At 42.7% G+C, this 18,161-nt stretch overlaps 1 protein-coding gene across 3 annotated transcripts in view; it reads left to right on the top strand.

Moving 5' to 3' along the window:
• Positions 1-18,161, top strand: part of LTA4H (leukotriene A4 hydrolase) — a 322,194-nt gene that overhangs the window by 104,539 nt on the left and 199,494 nt on the right. For all 3 annotated transcript variants that reach the window (XM_085653897.1, XM_085653898.1, XM_085653896.1), the window contains exons 3-6: positions 1,945-2,065; positions 9,857-9,925; positions 13,754-13,858; positions 16,654-16,706. In XM_085653897.1, coding sequence (XP_085510023.1) covers positions 1,945-2,065; positions 9,857-9,925; positions 13,754-13,858; positions 16,654-16,706 — 348 coding nt within the window. The remainder of the gene's footprint in view (positions 1-1,944; positions 2,066-9,856; positions 9,926-13,753; positions 13,859-16,653; positions 16,707-18,161) is intronic.

Raw genomic sequence — 18,161 nt, 5'->3', positions numbered from 1 at the left:
CTACGCCTGGCATGCCCTCGTAAGCTGTGTCACCAAAGTGCTAAAACTAATGCAGAAACATGGAGCTGCACCTGCTCTTTATTTGGGGATGAAATTAATGGGTAATTTTGAGACCATCTCTCCAATAATTTAAATTGATGTTTGTGGAAAAGCTGCAGTTCTGTCATTACGCCAGTGGTTGGCAGTAATTTCCCTTCAGGATCGTGAACAGCTTCCAAGATTATTTCAGAAGTTTCCACACCTGTTCTGTGGGCTGTGACATCTTAGGATAACGCTTTGTTAAACTGTGTCTCATAGCAAAAAGTTAGATTGACAGTTCGGTAGGGATAAAGCCGCACCAAGAAGGGAAAAAAATCAGAAAGCCAAACTGAAAACAAGAACTGTATCTTTCTCAACACAGTGATGCAGTTGAACTGGAGAAAAACAATCTGGTGTATCAAAAAAGGATACCTCTACAAACCACAGACACCTCTGCAGAAAAGTACTTGGGTATTAGCGCTTCTGCTGCGCTGTCCAGAAGCGCTAATAGCGCACCAGACTCTGAAGGAGCACCTGGTGGTAACTCCCAGCTAAAGAATACTTGCAAGTTGAAACGATGCATGGGCATGTAAACCCTCCATGTAGGGTTTATGATGTAGCAATGCAAAGTGAGGGTGATATATTGCCCAAAAACAATATTCTTGACTCGTTTATCGAATGCTTATGACTAACCTCTGGATTTTATAAGGAAAGCAGCTGGAAGTGAGGAGATAATGCAAGCATTTTCCTCCTTAGTATCTGAGAAACTAGGGGAAAATATGCATGTGACTGGGTTTTGAATCTGGCCTCTGTTGTATGGAAATCAGGCCGGATGGGACCAAGGATCCTTCTGTTCCACATGAGATTCTCTTAAGGAGTGAGCCCTAGCTACAGGCTCAGTATCCTTTTGAGGCCGGAAGCCAATTGCGAAATAAAGGCTATTTTAGATCAATTGAAATATCCGGGTATAATAGTGCCTTGTGGGTCTTAATGCACACATCAGCACGGTCCTGTGCTACTGAGGAAGTGGTTCTCATGGCCACCACAGTCCCCCCCCCCCCCCCCCCCCCCTCCTTACTGCGGGTGGGTGGTGTCTCACTGCACCAGCCTGCAGGTGGAAGGCTGTCCCTCTTTAAAGTGCAGGCTGGTAGTCGCCCACGCTGTGAAAAACAGACCAACTGCTTCAATTGGTTGGTCTCTCACGAATGCACTGTCCCTTGGCACTCCCCTTGTTTGCGCCAGCACACCTAATTAAAAATGTGCCGCTGCGCTGAAATTCTGGTTTTCCTTTCCTTGTATCAGACCATAGGGACCGTAATGGGTTTCCCCTGGGCACCTTTACAATGTTTTACTTGGCCTATTGACAGTAAAATGGAATCCAAGCTTCTCAGCTGCTGAACACGATATTTAATTACAAGTTGTAGCTTATGGGTATATTTTTTTTTCACATTGTGCCTGTCCATTCCTGAAACTGGTAGAGATTGTTTTTTTACTGCGATGGAAGTTACTTTCATTGCCTTGCCAAAAATGGCAAGGGTTTGCGTTGGAGGTTTATAGTGTGTGTGTAATTGTAGGGACTAACTTTTGCGGTTTTCGCTAACACTGACCATCGCCTTTTGGGGCGAAAACTTATGCGGTTTTTTGTTGTTTTGACAGTCCACTCCCTAGATAGTCTTGTAACATGTAAAAACAGAAGAAAATAAGACATACGCATATACATTACTGGAGAGCTTTTTTTGCGTGTCATACCACACTTGCCAGTCTAAGAGCTGTTGCTTTTACTCCAAAGTAATGGTAGTAAATTGTGTGGCCTGTGGATCACAGCATATAGAATTGAGCCTATATCTCCTCTCCATTTAAATAGCTGCAATGTAATTATTGATTTCTAATGCTGTGCATTTAATTGTAGTTGTGTCCTTTCTACAGGGGACAAGATGCCATTGTGGAAATTTCATATGACACGTCACCCAAATCTCCTGCGCTGCAGTGGCTTACTCCAGAACTTACTGCTGGAAAGAAACATCCATATCTCTTCAGCCAGTGCCAGGTGACAAACAATTTTTCTATTCAATTACAGAATGGTAAGAAATATAAGCATGCCATAGTGTAAACTGTTATTGAGCATGTCATCAATAGGAACATTTTCAGATCGATATGTTCAAATGAGTGTAAAGCTAAAGTGCTGTTTATTGGATTTTGTCTTGTGGTTTAAATCTGGAGGATGACCATGGAGAGTGAAATTGTGCAGGTGCACAAAATGAAACTGTATTACCTTAAAGCGTGCATTGCTAGATACTTCCTGCTATCCTTCACTCACTATGTTAGTGGGGATTCCAGACCTGTATCCCAGTGTATCTGGTTGCCTGTTTGACCCGTCTATCCTGTTTAAGGGCTGTCTATAAATGTGAGAATTTGTTGGCACTCCTGTCAGCAGTACCAGCTATATCTGGGGTCTTGGGAAGCCCCAATCTTATCCCCTAGCCTTACCTGCCAGCTTGCCATATTGAAGAAACTGTCACAGTCCCATCCCAGAGGCCCCTTGTGTCTGTAAATTTGTCCTGAGGGTATACATCTCAAAGGGTTCTCCTTTCTCCATCCTTCCAATCTGCTACAGACCTTTCTCCGATAGATTATGAAAGGGCTGTCACCACCATACCTTCAAGTCTTTAGCAGGGAGCGCAGCCAGACTTTGCTTAACCATGTCTTCCCATAGGGCTGCTGTGTGCCCTACTGCATACGAAGCCTGTACCAAGGCTCTTCTGTCCCTCATAAGCAGTTTCGCAGATGACTTCCTACTAGCGTGCTGCTGAGCTATCTTTTCTCTCACGTATGTCATTGCACCATTTTGCAGCATGTTGATGTTTCCCACCATATTGTAGAACTCTAGATCGGGTAACACCAATCCATTCTCCTCTTTATGCGTATGGAGTATCCCGAATGTTACTCTGCTTCTTTTTCCCACCCACACCATGAGATCAGGAGGCAGTCCAGTTCTTAAAGTGTAGAACGTGGCAAGGGACAAAGTATATTGAAAAGTATATAGACATCTGGGGAGCATCACCATCCTAGCTATTGCAATACTTCACATAATAGATAGCGGTAGAGTGTTCCAGAAGCGCAACCACACCTGTAGTCCCCTTAAAACTCTGTCCATTTTATATTCGTAATGTTTTATCGCAGTATGCGCTATCTGCGTTCCTAAATGGTACTGGTCAGTTTCCCAATCTAATCCAAATTGGGGGAAGGTCCTCCCGTGCCAGGTGACGCAGAGAACCCAGAGGAAAGAGCACTGACTTCTCCTTATTAACCTTCAAGCTATAAAAACTAGCTGTTGGGAACCCAGGGTATGCAGGAGACCTCTTCCATCCCAACACCTAGCTATCAGAGTCTTGCTGTAGTGCTGGTTCTGTTTACGGTATATTGGAAAAGAGACACTTGCCCTCCCTGGTTGCTGAAAATGTGCTGAAGCTGAATAACTTTTTGGCAAAACATTTCTATCTACATGTCAAATCTTCTTGCCATAATCTCCTACTCACGCCCCATCACCTAATTCTTTGTTTAATTTTTCTGTTGACTTAAATTGTTGCTCCACTCTGAGTCAGTAATAGCATTTATTGAATGCCTAGATATTGGGTGGATTTTCTGTGTGCTTACCTCATTGCTGTAGTTTTTCGACCATTTGTAGGACCTCAAACTTGCTTCTAGTATGTCATGCCTGCAACAGTGGGCTTAGAAGTGTCTTACATAAAGATTGCCAACATAAACTGCCCCCACTTCTACCATTCTTGTTTTTTAAATTTTTTTTCAGTTCACAAGTTGCCTGTTTTAGAATTTGTGATAGCACATTTGACATTGATACACTTCCTCCTAGAATTTGTGAAACTTGGTAATGCAGACGGTACCCAGACCAGCACCAACCTTCACCATCGAGGGAAAGTGCATTACCTTAGAAACTTTGGGCTTGTCCGCATAGGAAGCTGACCCACCACCAGAAACACTCTGCAGTCTCCACTGCCCCTTTACCAGGCCACTTATTCACATGCATTTTTTTAAAAACTCCATTTAGTTAATGTATCCAGTCTCTCTGCAATAGCAACACACGAATATTCTGTAAAATACAGAAATGTTCTACAAACACAAAATAAACATCACATAATCAAAAATATAACTTAATGGTACAGGTGCAAAAATAAAGATAAAAGTAAACAAAGACAATCTTGGTGTCTCCCGCACAGAATCAATCATTTAAATGCACTTTCTATACATGTATGCATTTGAAAACCAGAGACTTATTAGAGCAATCTTTAGCTGTTTTTGCTCTACCTTAACATTTAAAAAAAAAAAAAAATTGTTTCCGTATAACTTTGGGTAAGTTCGTAACTGTCTGATGGCGGGGGCCATCGTTGTCTCTTTTCATGCGAGATGTAGCTCGGGCATGAGGGCTCACTCACTCATGTCTCGATATGTAGATGCCGGGATGACTATATGGAATGAGCAGAGCGCTTCACCTTTACTCGTGTGTTTAAATACCCCCACAGAGAGTGAGTACTTATTTCCACTGTAGCACTGGTTTATACACAGTTCAACCGAGGAACATTGCTGTGGAACTTTTTATCATCCCTCCCCCAACTATCTGTTTGAAAATGTACTGCCTAAATGGATGTAAATGATGTGCTTTTTTGGTTTCCATAAAGAAAGTCTAATAAAGAAAAGATGGAGTACACCGATCATATGGTTGTGCACATTTTCCCTAGGTGATTGATGAAAATATTAAAATTGTTGAAATAAACTATGCTGTGAAAGAAAGCTGTGCAAATTGTACTAGTTAAAATAGATATTTTTTATATGATTGATTGTAGTAATGAGTGCCCATAGATAGTTGAATGACACATGCGAAGGTTTCACACTCCTTTTAAAAATAGTTTAAAATATATGTGAAATTTTCTGTGCAATGAAGGGTTTAACATTATGTGCATGTCCTTTTACCTTCTCAGCATTTCTAGACACTAGCTTCTTGTTTCAGCTCAAGTAATAGTTTTATTAGCACTTTATGGGCTCGATTATTATTGGTTGCCTCTGGTTGGTGCAAGTGTGCTGCTCACAGGGCAGGTAATATTTTCACGGAAACTTTTAGACAGAATTGTAACCAAGGCATTTTTGGCATCCAAGAAAGGGTGGTCAAGAACAGATTCTGCAAGTTGAAGATGTTTAACTTTTCCACACTTTTATATGCAATGCTACCAGAAATATTGTTAGAAAACACAAACCATATAAGGCAATGTGCCATTCAAACTGATAGAAGATTTGGGGGATGGATAAGCCTTACATCTTCAGACAAAATAGACTGATGGAATATACTACCTAAAGGATTCTTGACTATTAAGGTTAGGGACTTCCAGTTGGTAACGGCTCTGCCAGCCGTGCCTGAAAGATTTGCTGGCGATTGGACTCACTGGGGGAGAATTTTGATGCCTAGGCTGCCTTGATGTTTGACATGAGTCATGGGTCCTTAGCCAAGCCCTGTAGATATGGCCCTCTTTGGTTACCTCTGCCGTGTAACGGATGCTGAAAGACAGGTTATATGGTTGAGCAATGTTGCATCATAATAGGTAGTATTACGTTTGCATTGTGTATTTGTTGTCTTTGTCTTGGCTAGATTACAGCATGTTCTTTTTGCTAACATGGATTTCTCTCAGATGAGTATGAGTATGTTTTTGAGTGTCTGACCGCACCCCTTCCCCTTTTATTTCGCCTGACATTTACTTTGCCGCAATTAGCCTTTTTTGACTTTTTCTACATTTACTGAGTTACACCTTTGCTTCAAATTAAGTATCTGGAAATTGACTTGTATGTTAGTTTTATGGTTTCAAATCTTAAAACATATTTAGTAAATAATTCATCTAACGTACTATTTATGGTTAAGCTAGTTGTACTGCAAATAGCTTACTGGTATTTGATTTCAATTAAATCAATTTTTGTTATGTTGGTATTAAAAGGATTGAATTAAATTTAAAACAAATGTAATAAAATGTGATTAGTTTATCATTGGGTTTAGAATAAGGTTTGTATGTAGTTCAATGAAATTTAGGGTTAGAAGAATTCATTTAATATGATGTAAGGTAATCAATTTAAACTAATAGGTTTAGTGCTGCATTTGGTTTATAATAAGGCTATTTTGTAATGTAATTAAACAGCTCAGAAATAGAGCGTTAGAATAGTTTATTTTCTAAAATAAAATGTATTTCTTTTATTTTGATTCAATTTAGGGTTGGGGTGAACGGAGTATTCATGCAGGATAATGCAATTCAAAATACATTTTTGTATCATTGCCGAGGTGTAGAGTTCATACCCTCTGAAAGATGTTATCTTTCAGGACCAAGTGATTGTTTTAGTTCATTAAGGTGTACGTTTCAATGCCTGTGATTTGAGAAAAGGTTGAGGTGACGTGGCCTTGTCACTACTTGTTGTTTATATTATATCATCATTATCTGTCTTCACCTGCAGTGAGCACCACCTACTTGCCAAGTTCTTTCCCCCATTCAGTTCGTCACTTCGGGCAACTCCATGTTTGTGAAAATGGGAATGTTTTGAGAGAAACTCGGGGCTTTGATACTTCATTCATAACGTCGGTTGATAATGCTGAATGTTTTAAAACTTCCATTGCCTCATGCCTCAATATAGAACGACGAAGCTTTGAACTAGTTGTCGAAGGTTTGTTTTTGCCGGAAAGCAGATCCCCTAAGGACCACGGTCTGTCGTTTGAGAGTGAAGCATGCCGCTACTGTAGTTCTTTCTCTGTGCGTTTGCTCTGAGGAGTTCTTCTTTTTGACATACAATTGTAATGGAACATTTGCTGGAATGTTGCAAGCTCTCCCCTCTTACTGTCAAGTGTCCACTCCTGCCTGTACTTGTGTAATTATTAACCAAATGCCAAAGGATTGTTTTGCAAAAACTCCCTCTCCCACCCTCTAGAACCACCAGCCCACTCACCCAACCACCAGTTTGCCTACCCACCCATTTGCTCACCCACTCACCTACCCACCTACTCATACGTGCCAAGACACCCCCGGGTATACGTGCGCTTTATAAATTCCTGTAACATAACTCACCTTCCCACTCGCCTGCCCACTCACTCAACCCCACCTGCCCACCCACTCAACCCCACCTGCCCACCCACTCAACCCCACCTGCTCACCCACTCACCTGCTCACCAGCTCGGGCCCACCAGCTCGGGCCCACCAGCTCGGGCCCACCAGCTCGGGCCCGCCCACTGACTCGCCCGCCCACTGACTCGCCCGCCCACTGACTCGCCCGCCCACTGACTCGCCCGCCCACTGACTCGCCCGCCCACTGACTCGCCCGCCCGCACTCTCTCTTGCCCGCCCGCACTCTCTCTTGCCCGCCCGCACTCTCTCTTGCCCGCCCGCACTCTCTCTTGCCCGCTCGCGCTCTCGCTTGCTCGCGCTCTCGCTTGCTCGCGCTCTCGCTTGCTCGCGCTCTCGCTTGCTCGCTCTCGCTTGCTCGCGCTCTCGCTTGCTCGCTCTCTCTCTCGCACTCGCACGCGCTCTCTCTCTCTCTCGCACGTGCTCTCTCTCGCACGCTCTCTCGCACGCTCTCTCTCTCGCACGCTCTCTCTCTCGCACGCTCTCTCTCTCGCACGCTCTCTCTCGCACGCTCTCTCTCTCGCACGCTCTCTCTCTCTCTCTCGCACGCTCTCTCTCTCTCTCTCGCACGCTCTCTCTCTCTCTCTCGCACGCTCTCTCTCTCTCTCTCGCACGCTCTCTCTCTCTCGCACGCTCTCTCTCTCTCGCACGCTCTCTCTCTCTCGCACGCTCTCTCTCTCTCGCACGCTCTCTCTCTCTCTCTCTCGCACGCGCTCTCTCTCTCTCTTTCGCACGCTCTCTCTCTCTTTCGCACGCTCTCTCTCTCTTTCGCACGCTCTCTCTCTCTTTCGCACGCTCTCTCTCTCTTTCGCACGCTCTCTCTCTCTTTCGCACGCTCTCTCTCTCTTTCGCATGCTCTCTCTCTCTTTCGCACGCTCTCTCTCTCGCACGCTCTCTCTCTCGCTCTCTCGCTCTCTCGCTCTCTCGCTCTCACGCTCTCTCGCTCTCTCGCTCTCTCGCTCTCTCGCACGCTCTCGCTCTCTCGCACGCTCTCGCTCTCTCGCACGCTCTCGCTCTCTCGCACGCTCTCGCTCTCTCGCACGCTCTCGCTCTCTCGCACGCTCTCGCTCTCTCGCACGCTCTCGCTCTCTCGCACGCTCTCGCTCTCTCGCACGCTCTCGCTCTCTCGCACGCTCTCGCTCTCTCGCACGCTCTCGCTCTCTCGCACGCTCTCGCTCTCTCGCACGCTCTCGCTCTCTCGCACGCTCTCGCTCTCTCGCACGCTCTCGCTCTCTCGCACGCTCTCGCTCTCTCGCACGCTCTCGCTCTCTCGCACGCTCTCGCTCTCTCGCACGCTCTCGCTCTCTCGCACGCTCTCGCTCTCTCGCACGCTCTCGCTCTCTCGCACGCTCTCGCTCTCTCGCACGCTCTCGCTCTCTCGCACGCTCTCGCTCTCTCGCACGCTCTCGCTCTCTCGCACGCTCTCGCTCTCTCGCACGCTCTCGCTCTCTCGCACGCTCTCGCTCTCTCGCACGCTCTCGCTCTCTCGCACGCGCTCGCTCGCTCTCTCTCACTCACTCGCTTGCGCTCGCGCGCTCGCTCGCTCTCTCTCACTCGCTCTCTCACGCGCTCGCGCGCTCGCTCGCTCTCTCTCACTCGCTCGCTTGCGCTCGCGCACTCGCTCGCTCTCTCTCACTCACTCGCTTGCGCTCGCGCACTCGCTCGCTCTCTCTCACTCACTCGCTTGCGCTCGCGCACTCGCTCGCTCTCTCTCACTCACTCGCTTGCGCTCGCGCACTCGCTCGCTCTCTCTCACTCACTCGCTTGCGCTCGCGCACTCGCTCGCTCTCACTCACTCGCTTGCGCTCGCGCACTCGCTCGCTCTCTCACGCTTGCGCTCGCGCACTCGCTCGCTCTCTCTCACACACTTGCGCTCGCGCACTCGCTTGCTCTCTCTCTCTCACACTTGCGCTCGCGCACTCGCTTGCTCTCTCTCACACTTGCGCTCGCGCACTCGCTCGCTCTCTCTCACACTTGCGCTCGCGCACTCGCTCGCTCTCTCTCTCACACTTGCGCTCGCGCACTCGCTCGCTCTCACTACTTGCTGATTCTCGCTGGCTCTCGCTCACGCCCTCGTGCACATTCGCTTGCTCTTGCTCACTACTCACTGGCTCTTGCTCACTGGCTCTCGCTCACACCCTTGTGCACACTGGCTTGCTCTCGCTCGCTTGCTCTTGCTCACGCGCTCGCTTGCTCTCGCTCCCTCATCGGCACGCATGCACACTTGCGCGCACACACTCGTGCACTTGCGCTCACTCAGTCTCTACCTCACTCTCTTCTTCTCTCACACTCCTGCTGCCCGCCAGTTCCTCTGTCTTCCCCATTGGTACTTCATGACTGTATTGTGAAGAAAAACAGCTAGAAAATACCAGAATAACCTCAAAGGTTTCCCTACAGTAAGATTTTCTGATGCACGGTTGGAAGTGAGGAGTGAATGAATAAAACCAACAAACGTGCATGTCATATTTTATTGACATTACACTGAGAGAATGCTCCACTTTTATTCTTTATTGTACGATAATAATGAAAGATTCACTGGTTTGTGCTTTTTTTTTACATTGTCTTTGCCGTTGCCCAATATTTTCCTCCGCCAATTTAATTTGTGTACAATATAGTTGGTGTATTTTAAATGACCGGATGATGTAATGTTGAACTGGAATTTTTTGTATCCTCAGGCTACCCATTGCAGAGCGATTATCCCGTGCCAAGACACACCTTCAGCCAAACTAACTTACTATGCTCAGGTAAATGAAAACCGTGAGATGAGGGTATTTATTTTCTATGGAGCTGTATTCCCAGTTAATAGTTTCACCCTGCTGTACAATATTTAAGGATAAAAGTGAAAACTAATGTTGCATGTCCCTTTCAATGAGTATAATCCATTTCTATGACCAAGACATTACAAAAAACTGTTAAGTATGAAGATGTGGGAGGGAAGCCTTTTATTTATTATAAAATGCATTATTTGCAACATGGTTGGTCTGTTGAATGAAGCCAGCAGTGTAAAGTCAGAAGATCACAAATTTACATCCAAGTAATGAGACGCGTTCTTTATACACTTTCTGAAGTAACAAGAGCAACCCATATGTCTTGTGAACTGGGTATTACTATTAAGTAAAAAAACAACGTTCACAAGGAACTCTTTTGACAAAAACAATATACACTCTGCAAGAAGATATATCTTGCTAGAATGAATCAAAAAAACAAAACGTAAGGGATAAACGGAAAGACTTTAGGGTGAATCAGTCAGACAATATTAAATAGGTTTAGAAGCCCACGAGACAAAAGATCTTAGTCGTGCTCACTTCAGGCGAAGTGAGCGTAATTTTATTTTGCAATCAAAGCATTAATAAGTACCACAGAAAGTAAGAAAATATTTAAAGTATATACATTATGTACAATCTGAATGTGATTTTACTTTCAAGCAAACTATTGTGTGCTATGTTCACATTCCTCCATTAGATGTGTAAAGAAGTTTAGGGGTTCGTTCATCTCCAATCTCTCGGGTATGTTCACTTTTTCATAATGGCTTATCCTGTCTTAGCTGATGAAGTCCTCACACACTACTTTGGCACTTGAATTCTTAGTACTCAGGGGTAGATTCGACCACTTGGAAACCAGTCATTGCTTGGCATCAGTTCTCAAGCAAAACTTTTTGTGCTCCCTGTGATTCCTCCGGTGCAAGTTATTCTTTGAGTAAGTAAACATTCCACTAAATCTGCCCAAATGGCAAGCACATGAGGAGTAATAAATTCTCTTAAACACAATCAAAATAATGGTGATTTTATATAGCACTTTGTTATCCATTTTGAACATTGTCATAATCAAATGTATTGGAACACAGTGTATCAACCTGGGACAAAAGAAATGCAGAGTTGGCCTTGTTTATTGTGTGAAGCTAATCTTGCTTAACTCCTGATTGTTAGTTTGCTTATAGATTTATATCCATATATAATATTAGCTGTTATTTTGTTTGCATACTTTTTCTTCCATTGGAGTCTGGTTAAAAATAAAAAAGGTCTTGCAGATACTTTGAAACTAGTGTGTGCTGTAGTCATAAGTAACCACTTAAATGGTAAGCCTTTTAAGTTGTACTGAAGGTGTGGCTGCATGTACAATACCTTTTGTACTAATCCTTCGCTCCAACGTGGATCAAAAATGTTATGTTTAATAAACAACCACCTGGACTTATTTAATTGGAAATTGGTGCATTGTTATATTATCATTATTTAGTTTCTCTTGAGCACATATACCACCACTTCTCCAAATCTTTCAGGTGGCTTTAACATACCTTTTAAGCAGACAACATAACGATTTGGTTTGTGTCTTCAAAGCCTTCACCAAGCGACAATAGTGATTAATTATGCAGAATTAATTTTTAAAAAATGAATATTTTCTAGCTAGTTATTGTCCCATCCCTCCATTGTTTTTTTATAATGTATACTGGATGCAGCATGGCCAGTTCTGTGATTTCTATTTATATAAAGTTCTGCAGAGTTAGACGATCTGACACAGTCCTCTGTATACAATCCTCTGACTCTTATTGACCTCGCTTCCTGGATAAATTTACGAGTTCTGCTACAGAAAGGGTACTCTTTGTGTCTCATGTATGCTACATAAGCAGTATTTACACGTCTTTTCAGTACTAGGGCGGACAACTAGCTCAGTCTGTACTGACTGTGATTCTCACTTTCTACATCATTCATTCACTCCCACTTAAGTTTTCCATACCAGAGCATTTACTATCTTGTGAACCAATTCCCTCAACTTGGCATGTAATTTAATTTCTAGGTTCATCTTTAATTTAATTTTGTATGACTTTGGATGGAGAATATACTCTTGAGAATGACGGACACACATTTGTCAGTGATTATGTGAACATAATGTTGTCTTTAACGTATTTCGTTGAAAAACCTATGTACCTAAACGTCTTCTTACATGACCCCAGGGAAGGGTGTGAGACTTCTTTGGGCCAGCCACTCACTGGACCTAAACAGGTCCTGTACTGCATGCTTCCCAACTTACTTTCTGGACCTACCTATTAAAACGCCCCATTTTGAGCAAGGTCTTAATGGAACTGCAGATCAAAAAAGTAGTGATCATGTCACTCAAAGCCCTCATATATTCCAGACTTATTCCATCCGCTGAAGAATTTGACAGCATCACACGGCTCTATTGTGATTTAAACTGCTTCCCTGCTGAAGCTGGAATAGAGTTCAAACTCCCTTGCATTATGGTTAAAGCTACCCTGCAAAAACCAATCTGCTTTTAAAATCCCTGGTAAAGTAAACATCTCAGACTCTAAACACATATGTTTAGATATCACTTAGCTGATAATTCCTTCAGAGGCAGCCACTTATTTTTAGAGCTTGCTGCATGAGTATTCCTAACGACAAGGAGACCTCCTACAATTCTGTAATATTTTACAGACTTCCAATCTGACTTATCCTTTTCTCTTCATCCTCCACCTACTCCTTTAATAATTCGATCTATTCCTTTTGCTTCCTAACTTCTCATCCTCTATTCTTACTCTCCATTCTTTCTTCAGCTTGTCTTGCCTTAATCTTCCATCTCTCATTCCACCTTTTCCTACCTATAAGCATTTTATGAACCCAATTCTCTTTTACCAGGCCTGACACCCCATACACAGTTATTAGTAACCCCCTTAAAATTTGCCTTTATTCGTTTCGCTGCACTACTTTGGTTCCTGTCTTGCTCAGTGTTTCCAGCCCTTAGGATGCTGGGTGAAATGTAGTTCAAGTGTCCTTGTTCACCGCACCTTGAGCTAAATATCATCTTTCTCTCTAACGCACTGACACCTGACTTGGAGCATTGCTATATTGAAATGTGAAATAAATGAATAAATATTTAGTGAAATAAATGAATAAATATTTAGTCCTCGAGCAGGCAATAAAGTCAGCCAATCTTTGATCATCTGGCTGTCTTCTCCGTGGTTGGGTTTGGCAAGCTGATCCTCTGTAATGCCGACATCCCATGTTTCTATGGTTTCAACCAAATATTGGTTAAACCTCGAGTGCTTAGACACATTGGCAATTGGGAGGTAAACTGCATCGATGGATACAAGCTGGTCAGTGTTTATTTACGTAATCTGAAAGCAGTAAACTATAAGCAATTAGCTGCAAAATGGTCTAGTCTTTTTAGAGTTGTAAGCAAGGAGGTGCACCAGGAAAACAAATCCAGTCTCAAATTTTGTAAAGGCATCCTTTATTTTATCAATCTTCAAAATTCTTTTTATAACCAGTGCAATCCACCCAATGCGTTTTGTTCCAAAAACACTCCTGGAACTTTGTAAGTGCTGCAACAGATCACATAAAACATATCAAAATGTAACATACGGTACCACATGCTATTTACAACATAGTTTGTCGCCTCTTTCTATTTCTGTAGTCTGTCTTTTTATGCAAGGGGCATACATTAACCTTTTTAAAGATTTCAGGGTGACAATTGCAGATAGGTGGTTACCTTACGGAACCAGGTTGCGTTCAAGGAGAACGGATATGTAAGTTTCTGTTTAGAATATTTGTAAACCAGTTTCTTTTTTTCTGTATTAGGTATCTGTTCCAAAAGAGCTGGTGGCTCTTATGAGTGCTATTCAGGATGGGGCAGCAGCTGATCCAGCTGACTCAAATCGGACAGTGTATCGTTTCCGACAAAATGTAAGTTCTAGATCACTCCCAACAATTGTTCAACACTAGTGCGTTTGGAAAATGAAGAACATACGATTTATTAATCAAAATGCTACACGTGTAATACAGTGGAAATCGCTTTTCTCTCCCTACTAACTTGAAACGTAAGTATTGTACATTTTAAAACCTCTGGAAGTACAGTTTGTGTTTCAAGTAAACTGTTGCTATCAGTAGTTGTTACAACTAGAGAACGTGTCCTTTAAGCATGAAAAGAAATGTGTAATATCTTTGTGTAATATCTTTGTATATTCCCTGTTAAATTGAAATAGCAAACAATGCATTTACTAATGATTATAGAAAACCTTGAGGCTAGAGTAAAACAGCTCACAAGTGAGTGTTTATTTTCTTTAAAGTTGTATTTATTTTGCTTTTTCGATACCGATTGATAGATACTTTTACAGGATCACTTGAAAAGCACTGACAATTAGAATACATGTACGAGTTACTGCATTGTTTCATGACTCAAACAACTGGGATGCAGAACTGCCATCCCAGAACAAGACTTTATTGAAATAAAATGTATTAAAATGATTGAAAATAATCTTGAATGGCATCTATTTCAGATTACATATTGTAGAGTTTTGATATCCTCCCTAATGAAGGTATGAGCCTCCGCTTGGGCCAGCCTCTTAGCTATGGTCCACCTCGAACATGTGCATTGCATGTGTCTGAAGAGTAGTTGGGCAATAGCCCTTTAACATGCAGCATGCTTGTGAAAATCGAAATAGTTTTACATGATTGAAGGAAGGAGAATGTGCGGGCCCTCTCACAGGCAAAGACCTCCCCCCACACCCCAGTCTCCGCGGCTTAGAAGCGGAGACTGCTTGGGTGTCTGCCATAGGTGGAGAGGAATGACCTCTGTCACCTTATCCAGGAACCTAGCTGAAGGGCTGTCCCTGTGCTGAGGGCCCGAACCGGGTTGTGTCTATGCAGCGGTTTGTTTCAGGTGGGGATTGGGTCTCGGACAGTTTCACCCTGGCCTTATGGTGCCTGTCCCTGATGCAATAGTGGCCAATCCTTGATATATTGTGGAAATTCTCCCTGGCATAATGGTAACCTTCACATATTTTGTGCATTTTATTGCTACAATTCTGGCTAAACATTTTAATTGTGGCTCGTTCTTGACATATTGTCGACATTATTAGCAAAATCGACGTTAACTAGGTGTCATGATGGTGGTGGTAAAGGCAAAAAGGTGTCCATTGATTTATTGTTTTTTGTAACAATTCATGCTAAATCCAGCATTACGGTGCCCATCTTTGGTATATTTTCAAAATGTGTGCTGGCATTATGGCGTTCATTCCGAACGCATTGTGGGTATTCCAACATAGCTGATGAACTCCGCTGCATAATTATGCCCCTGCCTATTGCCCATTCTTGAATATGTGTACAGTGTTTTATATGACTGTCTGCTATTTTGTTTTATCTTCAAAGCTTAAAAAGCACGCGCAAGCTAAACCTGGGAGAAGAGCACATTATTTAGAATAAACTTTGAAACTGCATTGATCCAAATTGCCAGGAATCCAGAAAACCATATCCAACTAACACTAGGTGGCGAACAGTGGCTAGAAAGAACAGGGTAAACCTTATGATAATGCATCAAGAGCAAGAGATTTAGAGGTGAACACATTGGCTAAATATGCAGGGACTGTTTTCATGGATTTCACACACATGTGTATATATGTGTGTGTGTGTGTATGTGTGTATATATATATATATATATATATATGTTATCAGACAGTTTACATTGTAGCAGTGTTGAGGTGGGCTATGGATTTCTATATATCTCATGATTGACAAACAATTGTCCACTTAAAAGGTGTCCTGAAACCTCCCTTTGAACCCTCGTTGTGAATCGACCTAACAAATTCACTGAAGTGTCTGACGCAGGCGAATCTGAAGCTTGAAATGGGAGAAGTCTTTTTCAGCCGAGTTAATCATCTGGTCCTTGGTGACACTCGTCTTGTTTTGGGTGGTGGTCATGCCGCTCTATGGACCTTTCAGTAATTGGACAATTTCAGATGACCCTCTCGAGCTCATTCAATTGGTCTATCTCTGCAAACGTTTCTTTATTCTGTTTAGGACACACAAGCAAAAACCCTACCATCTGTTTTTCAAAAAGCAGCAAAGCTTGTGTATAGTCGAACACACCATGTTTTAGAAATTAGTTGGAGGGAAGTGTGCTGTTGGAATGGGTCGGAAACTGTGGCGGCAGAAAGCAGAAGTTTGTGGTAAGGTTACCATGCCTTCACATCATGGAAATGTAAATCCAGTCATTGCCATGATCAGATGCTCTAAAGGGAAAAATCCAACTGCTAAATTTGACCAAATGGATTACGTAAAAGTGGTAGACAGGCAAGAGACTGTTTCAAAAAGCAGTCTACTCCTAAAGGCAGTAAGCGTTTGGGAGGGACACGCGTAAGTTGGTGACTGTGTAGGGTCCGCAGTTAACATGTTGAGCAGAATTAATTGCACCTGGACTGTTTCTCCACAGCCATAATTAAGGGATCTGTGACTCTGCAAATGTTTCCTGTGATTGTTTCCTGCATACCAATGCCTACTTAGTTCACTCAAATAGATGCCCATCTCACAACACACAGAATGTTATACACAATCACGTTTTAAAGATTCAGATGATCTGATTTAAAAACAGTGTTTAATAGCCAAAGTGTCTAATCCTAGATGACTTTTTTTTTTTTTTTTTTTTTTTTTTTACATCTTAATGTCCTATTCTGTTGCAACTTTGTGCTTTTCTGTCTTTCTAGATCCCTATACCCTGCTACTTGATTGCTTTGGTTGTTGGGGCTTTGGAAAGCAGGTTAGTAATTTCATGCTCATTTTGATTTACCTTTCAGATTACACAATTGCCATATGTTAACTGCTGAATTGCCTCCCACTCGCAGGATATCCTTCTAAAATAACCTGTGTACTACAGATGCTTGTATTGTGGTTACAACCCATGGCTTTGCCATTAATTATTTTTGTGAATGTTAAATAGTCACATCTAACTATGTTGTATCTTGCACTGGGTAGTACAATAGCATGAGGATCTGAACTGGTGTTAAAATTACCCGTACCCCTCAAAGTAACAGCGAGCAGAAGTCAAACCAGTATTTTGAACATTAAAGGATTAGTCTCATCATATATAAATTAATCTTTTAGTTTTTAATTGTGTCAAAATAACCTGTGATTGTATCAAAGTATAAATAGATGATTTGTCAAACTTGTTTTGTTTGCTCAACATTTTTCATTTCGCATTAGAGAACTTGTTGACGTGATACCCATACTAACTTTATTGGTAATGCTTGATTTCATCGTGCCACCACCCAAGTAAAGCAGCCTGGAATATTTCTCAATTAAATCTCATCTTTTGATAATCTAATTTCACCATCTACCGTCAGGTAGCTAACATAGCTTTGCTGTTGAAATTGCCAAGACGGTCCCCACCACAGAGTTGCAGTTATGTATGGCAATCAGGTGGATTATAGACCTGCTTTCGGGATAACATCCTGCCTAGTTCATGGAGACCTGACATTGTTAAAGTACAAGGTAAAATTATGGAGTGTTTAAGTTTGGGAGAAACTGCACTACTCAACCAACCTGCAGCCTTTGACTCCCTTGACCTCACCAGTCTGTTTTTGCAAGTAGATTGGGCCTTGAGTAGCACTACAGACTGGGTGGATTATTTTTTATTCATCTGAATTAGATGCATTGCCATGGAGGGTGTTGAATCAGAATGTTTCTGATTGCTTGTGGAGTCGCCACCTTTGTTTTAAGGTTAATGTCTAGAGCTACCATAAAAATGACTGAGACAACACTCCGATTATCTGCAGGGCCATTTATGCTTGTGTGAGCCAGTTAGAAAAGATCTGTCCTAACATCACAAATCTGGATGAAGTCCATGTGTGTGACTCAACTAAGCGCATGCAGAGTTTGCCCTCGACTCCAATAAATTAGTTGTTCCTAGGGCTCTCAGACCTTCGATTCCTATCCGACAGCTGGACTGTTCTACCTTTGCCTAGGTAAAAACTCTAGGAATCATTCTAGAATCTCAGCTTTCATTAGAGGAGAAAATGAATGGTATCTGCTTGGTCTACAAATATAAAGCTGTTCATAATGGTTGGCCTACGCCCGTCTTGTAAACATCTTGCTCCAGAAACTTGTGCTATAATTGGCACCAAACTTAATTTCTTTTTGCAATGAATTGTAAATGGCTTTGATCAAAAGCTCGCTACAGTGATTGCATGTTATATGAAAAATGGCTTCTAACATA

This window comes from Triturus cristatus, chromosome 4_1 (assembly GCF_964204655.1).
Source record: "Triturus cristatus chromosome 4_1, aTriCri1.1, whole genome shotgun sequence".
Taxonomy (NCBI): domain Eukaryota; kingdom Metazoa; phylum Chordata; class Amphibia; order Caudata; family Salamandridae; genus Triturus; species Triturus cristatus.
The sequence above is the reverse complement of the archived record's forward strand: the minus strand, read 5'-3'. Positions and strand labels throughout refer to the sequence as shown.